Source organism: Lactuca virosa, chromosome 4 (assembly GCF_052849685.1).
Source record: "Lactuca virosa cultivar CGN04683 chromosome 4, Lactuca_virosa_CGN04683_v6, whole genome shotgun sequence".
NCBI lineage: Eukaryota > Viridiplantae > Streptophyta > Magnoliopsida > Asterales > Asteraceae > Lactuca > Lactuca virosa.
Window position 1 is genome coordinate 50,458,554 of NC_136429.1, and position 9,456 is coordinate 50,468,009.

Consider the following 9,456-nt stretch of genomic DNA (forward strand, 5'->3'; position numbering starts at 1 on the left):
TTATAACTTTCGCCCGTTTTTTTTTTTTTTTTTAAAAAAACTTGATTTTTTTTATGTACGTGTCGGTATAAATTCTAGTTTATCTACATTTCGAAGTAATTCTTTACGTTTTCGTGCTTATTTGTATCTATGTTTCCTACGTATAAGTCGGGTAACATATAATACGTTTTTTATTATTTGAACTTCAATTCATTAACTTAAAAACAATAAATCTTATTTAGTTGTTTTTATGTACGTATCGGTATAAATTGCAGTTTCTTCACGTTTTCGTACTTATTTTTATATACGTTTGTTATGCATGAATTTGATCACATATAAAACGTTTTTATTCGACAGTTTATTGGAGTTAGTAATGGTACTAACCTTGTATATATGTTTACCAATAAATGCAACTGACAAAATGAATTGTCGACGCCATAAATGATAACGCGCAGCGGGCAAAATCTAAATTGATAAATAATATGCAAAGTTATTGTTATTATGATAGAGAATAATTTTTCATTTCTCAATATAAACAATTGTACAACATATAAAAAAAAGTTATTTCTGAGTATTTCATTTAATAATTGTTTAAAAAACCAAACTTAATCATAAATTCAAACACAATTTCCTGTGATTTGTTTTGCCACATCTAATTCTCTAATTCTACCTTATTTCACATCACATAATCAATTCTGAAAAACACTCCATAAATTATAAAATTAAAACACCATCCATCAACTTTTATACATGACAATTGACAAAAGAAGACATAATTCACCAATTCAACATCAACAAAAGAAACAAGACCCAAAGACATAATATTACAATGACCCAACAAAAATCAAACATGTTTATGCAGTTAAAAGCAAGAAACACAAAGTATTTCAACAACCATCATGAGTTAAACTCAACATCATCTTCAGATTCATGAACTGCTTGAAGTGGACCACTTCCAAATATCGATCCATTGTCTTCTGAAATAGTGTCTAAAGGACCATTTCCAAACAGACATACTTGTGGCTCTATACGATTCAGACGTTTGTATTCATCATCTGATAAACTCCAGCTGAATATGTCAATGTTTTGCCTTATTCTTTCAGGCTTCACACTACATGGTAGCACACTCGTGCCTCTTTGAAGCCCCCACCTCAGAATAACCTATGCCAATCACAAATACATAATTACGTTTTTGCCCCTAACCAATGCTTGCTCCATATTTGTAACTATAATATTACATTGCCTTGTAAAAAAGTGGCTGAATGGGTAGTGATGTATACATAAGGTCTGTTTCTTGTTTCTTTTCTAGACTGAATAAACTGTCTTAATGAGACTAAATATCTTATGAAACGTGTCACTAGGCATCACTTGAGCACAAATAGCTTAATAATTGAGGATACACAATAGAAAAACAATTAATTTGTGGCTATTGTGATAGTAATTTAACATGTTCATCATGTGTTGTATAGCTGTGACATAAATTGATAGCACTGTGAAGTATGTAGGTTATTTGTAGCTCTTGTCATTTGTAGATAGATGTATTAATAATTTGATATAAGAAACACAAAGATTGTAAAACATGAAATGAGGGACAATGAAAAGAATGAAATTTAGTAGTACCTGTTCAGGTGTTTTTTTATGTCTATCTGCTATCTCAGCAACTACTGACAACTTCAACATTGGGCCATGGACTGATCTTGACCTTCTAAAAGATATACGAGGTGTTCCAGGTTCATCTTCCTCACTTGATCCACTTTCAGATGGTTTAGGAGCTGAAGTTGGGACTCCTAATGGTGTGTGAGCAGATACATGTATGAATTTTGATTGACAAAACTTCACAAGCTCATCTTGCCTCCAAAATGGATGCAATTCCACCTATCAAATAAATGATTATAAATATCAAGAAACGAAAAGGATTGATTGAGATCAAAGAAGAAAGAAAGAAAGAAAGACAGAATAAAAGAACAAACCTGATTGACTGCAGGTGTAATCTTGGCGAATTTGAGAAGTTCTTTCATTTGTTGTATATTGAAATTACTAACTCCTATAGCACGAACAAGACCCAATTCGACTAATTTTTCCATAGTTTTCCATGCGGTTTTCAACTTACTCAAGAACTGCCTATATTCAGAACCAGAATTTGCAGGAGGATCAGTGGCATCACCAAAAGCTGAGCTTTCAGGCCAATGCATTAAGTAAAGATCCAAGTATGAGACACCAAGATTCTTGAGAGAAACTTTAACAGAGTTTTCAATCTTGTTGGTTGAATTCATGGTACAATATAGCTTCGAGGTTAAAAAAAGATCCTCTCTTTTTAATGAACCCCTGAAAAACTCCGTTAGGGCTTCCCCGACTTCAGCCTCGTTTCCATACAGGTGTGCACAATCGATGTGGCGGTAGCCGACGGATAGAGCTGTTTTTACTGCCTCCACACAGAAGTCGCCACCACTCTGCCAAGTTCCGAGACCTATGGCCGGAATCTTGGCTCCTGTATTCAACAGGAAATAACTCGCTGATGCCCCAAATTTCCCTTTCATCTTCTTGAACGATATAAAGGTATTCAACACGGAATCAGCGAAATCTCAAGTAAAGAAGAAAACCCAAGTTGGAAAAGATGATAAGATAGAACTGGGAGTCTAATTGGAAGAAGACAATAAGCGATTCAAGTGAAAGAAAGTTGAAAGTTTATTACCGCAGAATGCCTGACAGATGTTCGATGAATTGTCTGAAAGAGAAATAACAACAACAAAACAGTGATCTTGATTGAAAACAACTTACAGACAAACCAAAAAACACTGGAGATGAATGATTGATCGAATATGCAATCCAAAAACACTGAATACAAAAAGCCAACGAAATGGACCTTCGATCTTCACCAAAGATACAGACCCTTGAGAGGAAATTGGATTCTAAAGACGATTTGTCAATTGAATGTACCTAAAATTGGACAAACTATTGGTAAAGAAAAAATATGGGTCAACAAGAACAGCCGACAAAGAGGAAGAAACGCCCAAAATGTAAAACAAAACAGTTCGCTGTAAAAAAAATAATCTAATATTAATATAATCTTCCTCGTGGATATAAAGTACAAATGAAATACCAAATAAGACAAAATCCTTATTATTGATTTCTGACAAAACAATGGTGGGGTTAAAAAATTCAAGGGCTTAATACACTGATACACCTAACTAATATGGTCTACTGAATCCATTTATCCAACACACAACCAACCAAACTTTTGAAATCTTGTAACGACTATGTGATGTGATGCAAGTTTTGAAGCGAAGTAGAAGTAGAGGAATATTCGAGGAAGTATAGCCATTTGGATAGAAGAAGAAAAAAGTCGTAGAAGATGTACTGTTGGGTTTGAATGGCGGCCGACCTTTGATTTAATGCATAGGGAAATTTAAGGGTGTTAGAAAAAAAACATGTAAACTCAATAACTTCAATAACTTTCCTTCCATGATTTTAATTGTTATTCAGCCAAAAATAAAAAAGACCTGGCCTTTTTGAGAATGTAAGGTGTAGATTTGTGACTAAACTATATGATTTTCGTGTTTAAATCATTATTAGAAAGAGTGGCGGAGGGCTATAGGGGCTTAGGGGGTCATGGACCTCTAGTTTTTTCCTACTGTTAGACCACTTGGTATGGGTAACACTCATACGTGTTAATCCGAGTTGGCACCATAATAACGGCGTCATAACGCCTTGAACACCGCCCACAAGGTGTGTTATCGGTCGTTATGGTAGCCAACGTGATGGTGGTAACGGGAGCAAACATGTTTTCTTTCAATTTTCGTCCAAAACGGTCACAAAGTATAAAAAAATTACATTTTAACTCTATATAAATACAGATACATATTTCATTTTTACCTACACACACACACACACACATATATATATATATATATATATATATATATATATATATATATATATATATATTCCTCTCAATTTTAATTTTTACAAACAACTCAACCAATTCAAATTCAACCCACTATGGATCAAAACCCAAACATTCCTCCTCCAAACACAAACACATTCCCTCTTTTCGGTTTTGCACAATATGAGGCGAACGCAAACATCCTCAACTCGTAAATCTCACCATTTTCCGACAACTTTTTCAATCTTGCCTCACCCCCACTACAATTCCCTACACAAATTCTTTTCAACACCTTTTCTTCCATGCCACAAACAACCACACAACCACCATCCACACAACAAACGGTTCCCGATACGCAAGTCGGGGGCAGTCGGAAACAAACGGCCAAGGGAGAGCAATAAGGAAAGGGAAAGAGGTCGCGGTGAAGCAATTGAAGAAAAACCTCCAACATGGTGGACACCCGGAGGAAGAGAATGCATTAGCGATGTTGTGGTGCGGGACATCAAAAACCCAACAAAAGAAAACGATACGAGAAAAGTCGTTTTTTGGGAAGTTGTGTGACATCCCCAAAATCACGGCAAAAAAAAAAACGGTTTCATTTATGCTTTTAAAATAATTTCAGAGTAAATCCATTGATTTAAAAGAGTTGCGGAATTTGTCCCCAAAACAATACATGATAAAATAAGGTTTATCAAAGCATTTCTTAAAGAAATGTATTTTCATTATATATCAAAACTCGGGATGTCATGTTCCGATACAGACACAAAAGCATAAACGATAAAACATAGACATTACACAGTTTATAAAACTATTGGTCTATAAACAAAAACATCTTCATAAATTCTCCAACTTATGCTCTCGCGCCACTACCTGTAATACAAAGAAACTGAGTGGGTCAGGCTTGGGAGCCTGGTGAGCATATAAGGTTTTCATCCCACAATAAATAATTATATTTAATTTCACCAACCAACAATAACCCCATTACCCATTCCCGTTATCCTCACTTTACGTCCCTATGACAACAACTATTACAAGGGACCTAATCTAGGATTTTCATCGGGACGGACACTACTGCAGAGGGGTTTCCTCAGCAATGAATGTCCTAAGGCAACCATGAGGGGGATAGAATACAGCAAATGAACACCCAAGTTCACCAACACTTACAGGTTATGAGCCTGCCAGCATTCCACAGAACTGTCTAGAAAAGTCTGTGGTCGTCATCTATATTCTGCTGAATGACTAGATCACAATCACATCGAGGTCTCTCATCATTTTATTTCATCACACAACCACTGTCTACCCATGTTCTACCCAACATATTAGTAGATAAGAATATATACATTTATATACAGCTTAAAACCCGTACAAATCATTCATTCAATCAAATAATTCAAATAAGCAAATAATATACAAACACATAACACGTATTTTGTAGAGAATACTTCGTATCTATGTGTTAGAAGAAAAGGAATATACACTCACTTGATAAGACGATGATCGGACAGCACCTCGTCTATTAAAATAATATTTTCCGATAAAACCGGGGTGTTTTTCTTGAAAACCGGGCTTCTTGCGGGCAGAGTTTCGGCTCGGAAACTTCACTTCTCGGGATTTTCGGGGCTTCGGGACTTGCTTCGGGTCTCGGGAATAATACCAGGGCTTCGGGGGTATTTCTTGCACGCAAAACGAGAAATTATGGGAGAGAAAGAAAGATTTTGAGCAAAAAAGATCGGCAGGCTCGCATGCCCTTTTATAGGGGCTGAACCTCACACGTACGTTGGGCGTACGAAGCTCTACGAGGGGCGTAGTTCGGATCAGGCTTCCAGGTGGCGAACTTCGGGTGGGGCGACGTGGCCTCTTCTGGACCGAGCAAAGCAGCAGTACGTTGCGCGTACCCATCTCGTACGCAGGGCGTACTTCGGTGTCGACATGTACGCGGGGCGTACCTCCTTGTACGCTGGGCGTACCTCGTATCCCCAGGCTCTCTTCGGATAAGCTTTGGTATGCGTGCCACGATCTTCAAAAATTCATACTTTCGCATACGAGCTCCGTTTTTGACGTTCTTTATATCCATGCGTAGGTGAGACTATGCTCTACAACTTTCATTTAGACTTCGTCGGCTAATTTTGACTTTATTTTTATTATATTATTTTTAGTAGGCCGGGACAGGAAAACTTCGTTATAAAATCATAACTTCTTCACCCGACGTCCGTTTTCGTCTGTCTTTTTACCGATGGGCTACTAACGACGAGATCTTCGATTCTCGTTTAGATTGTTTCGGCCAATTATCACTCGATCTCGATTTCGAGATTTCGGGCTACATACCGCTTAGTCGAAACTTAGAAAAATTATAACTTCCTCATACGAAGTCATATTTAGACGTTCTTTTTATGCACGCTCTCGGTTTAACGCATTCTACAACTTTCGTTTTGATAACTAAGGCTAAATATCGCTCTATCTTAAATTCATATTTTACATCCTTCAGCGTCGTGTCGGTTCCGTCGCGAAACTTCGACAGGTCATAACTTCTTCGTTATAACTCGGATTTCAGCATTCTTTATATTTTCGGAAACCTTGCCACGACCACTACAACTTCATGTAGAGATATCGGGCTTATCTAACATTTCATTTTGACGCTTATTTTTTTTATTCTTAATTCAATTAAGCCACATAATTTAGCATAAAACACATAATACTCAAATAACACATTCTTATTATTTCAAAATGAGTTACAAGGGTTAACCTAGACTATTATAACAGCATTAATGCCTAACCCAGAAACACGGGCGTTACAATTCTCCCCACCTTAGAATGATTCCGTCCCCGGAATCACACATCAACAAACAAATGCGGATAGCGACTCATCATGTCACTCTCCGTCTCGCAGGTGAGATTTGGCCCATTCGTATGTTTCCATCGGACAAGCACTAATTCGACCATCTTGCGTCGCAACTTCTTAGTCTTTCGGTCAAGGATTGCCTCTGGTTCTTCAACTAACCTTTTGTTCTCATCAATTCTTAACTCATATATTGGAATTATATCGGGAACTTCTCCCGTGAACTTCCTCAAATAACACACATGGTAAGTGTTATGAATTCCATTCAGTTCTTCGGGCAATTCGAGCTTGTAAGCTAGATTCCCAATCCTCTAAAGAACCTTAAACGGTCCAATAAACCTTGGACTTAACTTTCCCCTTTTGCCAAACCTTATAAGTCCCTTCCATGGCGAGACTTTAAGTAAAACTGAATCTCCAACTTCAAAAGTCATCGGTCTTCGCTTTTTGTCAGCACATCTCTTTTGACGATCTTGAGCTGCTAACATTCTCTCCCTGATTATTTTCAACTTTTCAGCAGTCTGATGGACTATCTCCGGTCCCATAAACTGCTTTTCTCCAACCTCAAGCCAACAAGACGGCGTACGACACTTCTGTCCGTACAAAGCTTGATAAGGTGCCATCTTTATGCTCGAGTGGAAACTATTATTGTAGGAAAATTCTACCAAAGGCAAATGTTCATCCCAGTTGCCTTGGAATTCCAGGGTACATGCTCTCAGCATATCTTCAAGTGTTTGTATCGTTCGCTCGCTCTGACCATCAGTCTGTGGATGGTAAGTTGTACTCAAACACAACTTGGTACCCAATTCCTCTTGTAGACTTTTCCAAAATCTTGAGGTGAAACGGCTGTCACGATCCGATACAATCGTTAACGGAACACCGTGAAGCCTCACAATTTCCTTAACGTAAGAATTCGCAAGCTTATCCATAGAACATTTCTCATTGGCTGCTATGAAATGCGCACTTTTAGTGAAGCGATCAACGACCACCCAAATCATGTCGTGACCATTCTTTGTTCTGGGCAGTTTAGTGACAAAATCCATAGCAATGTCTTCCCATTTACCCATAGGCACAGGTAAAGGTTCTAGACTCCCGTATGGTTTCTGATGTTGTGCCTTGACCCTCGCACAGGGCACACACACTCCGCCACATACTTCGCAATGTCGAGCTTCATCGTCGTCCACCAGTAATAGGGTTTTAGGTCCCTATATATTTTAGTGCTGCCGGGATGAATCGAGTACATGGTTTTGTGAGCTTCTTCCATCAGAAGATCTCTTATTCCTCCTGACTTAGGTACCCAAATACGACCTTGGAATACCTTCAGTCCATGACCGTTTGTACCAAACACCAACGTTTTGCCCAAGCGTTCCTCCTTTCGGTCATTCTTTCAGAAGCTTCCTCTTGAGCTTTCTTTATACTCTCCACAATGGTCGAGACAACTTCTATTCTCAACGCTCTTGGCCTTTTCCTTTCAAGATTGACTTTCCGACTGAGAGCATCAGCGACAACATTTGCATTACCAAGGTGGTAAAGTATCTCACAGTCGTAGTCCTTGAGTAACTCTAGCCAGCGTCGTTGCCTCATATTCAATTCTTTCTGATTAAAGAGATATTGGAGACTCTTATGATCAGTGAAAAGTTTGCACTTCGTGCCATAGAGGTAATGTCTCCATATTTTCAGAGCGAAAACTACCGCTGCCAGCTCCAAATCATGAGTGGGGTAGTTCTTTTCATGCTCCTTCAGCTGTCGAGACGCGTATGCTATCACCTTTTCTCTTTGGGTCAAAACACAACCCAACCCAACACCAGACGCATCGCTATAAACAGCGAAGTCTTCAACTCCATTGGGTAGAGAAAGAATCGGTGCTTCACATAGCTTCTTCTTTAGCAACTCGAATGCTTCTTTGTGCTTATCACACCAAGCATAAGTAGCTCCTTTGTGAGTCAAAGCTGTTAGTGGAGTATCAATCGAAGAAAAGCCTTGGATAAACCTTCGGTAATATCCGGCTAATCCTAAAAAGCTTCGGATCTCCGTAGGACTTTTTGGTTGTTCCCACTTCATCACAGCTTCAATCTTTGCTGGATCAACCATTATTCCTTCTTGGTTGACCACGTGACCAAAGAATTGGACTTCTCGAATCCAAAAATCACATTTGGAGAACTTAGCATACAACTTCTCCTTTTTCAAGACTTCTAACACTTCGCGCAAGTGTTGGCCATGCTCATCTTGGCTTTTCGAGTAAATCAGAATGTCATCTATGAACACTATCACAGATTTATCAAGGAACGGATTGCAAACTCTGTTCATTAAATCCATGAATGATGCTGGAGCATTGGTTAGTCCAAACGACATAACCAAAAACTCGTAGTGTCCATATCGTGTTCTGAATGCAGTCTTCTCGATATCCTGCTCTCTTACTTTCAGCTGATGATATCCTGACCTTGGGTCGATCTTTGAAAAATAACTTGAACCTTGTAGTTGATTGAACAAGTCATCAATCGTCGGCAATGGATATCTATTCTTTATCGTTGCCTTATTCAGCTCTCTGTAGTCAATGCACATTCTCATACTCCCGTCTTTCTTTTTCACGAATAACACCGGAGCTCCCCAGGGTGATGAACTAGGTCTAATGAAACCTTTGTCTAATAACTCCTGAATTTGCATCATTAGCTCCTTCATCTCCGTCGGTGCTAGTCGGTAAGGTGCTTTTGCTATTGGCGTGGTTCCTGGTAACAAGTCAATACAGAATTCTACTTGTCGA

At 38.5% G+C, this 9,456-nt stretch overlaps 1 protein-coding gene across 2 annotated transcripts; it reads right to left on the bottom strand.

Moving 5' to 3' along the window:
* Window positions 1-672: 672 nt before the first annotated feature.
* On the bottom strand, window positions 673-3,243 carry LOC145104031 (aldo-keto reductase family 4 member C10-like). Of its 2 annotated transcripts, XM_079041313.1 has the most exons (4): window positions 2,843-3,243; window positions 1,950-2,704; window positions 1,600-1,854; window positions 673-1,140 (listed from the first exon to the last, which is right to left on the bottom strand). In XM_079041313.1, exons 2-4 carry the CDS (start codon window positions 2,514-2,516, stop codon window positions 877-879), a joined length of 1,086 nt encoding a protein of 361 aa, XP_078897439.1. In that variant the 5' UTR covers window positions 2,517-2,704; window positions 2,843-3,243; the 3' UTR covers window positions 673-876. The 2 variants fall into 2 exon arrangements, with proteins under 2 accessions (XP_078897439.1, XP_078897438.1); XM_079041312.1 differs by having other exon boundaries at window positions 1,950-3,243.
* Between the last annotated feature and the right edge of the window lie 6,213 nt (window positions 3,244-9,456).

Coding starts and splice junctions, on each gene's coding strand:
- LOC145104031 (XM_079041313.1), bottom strand. CDS start 2,516: ATGAAAGGGAAATTTGGGGCATCAGCGAGTTATTTCCTGTTGAATACA. Junction 1,855..1,949: donor TTACACCTGCAGTCAATCAG/GTTTGTTCTTTT, acceptor TTTATTTGATAG/GTGGAATTGCATCCATTTTG. Junction 1,141..1,599: donor ATAAAAAAACACCTGAACAG/GTACTACTAAAT, acceptor TGATTGGCATAG/GTTATTCTGAGGTGGGGGCT.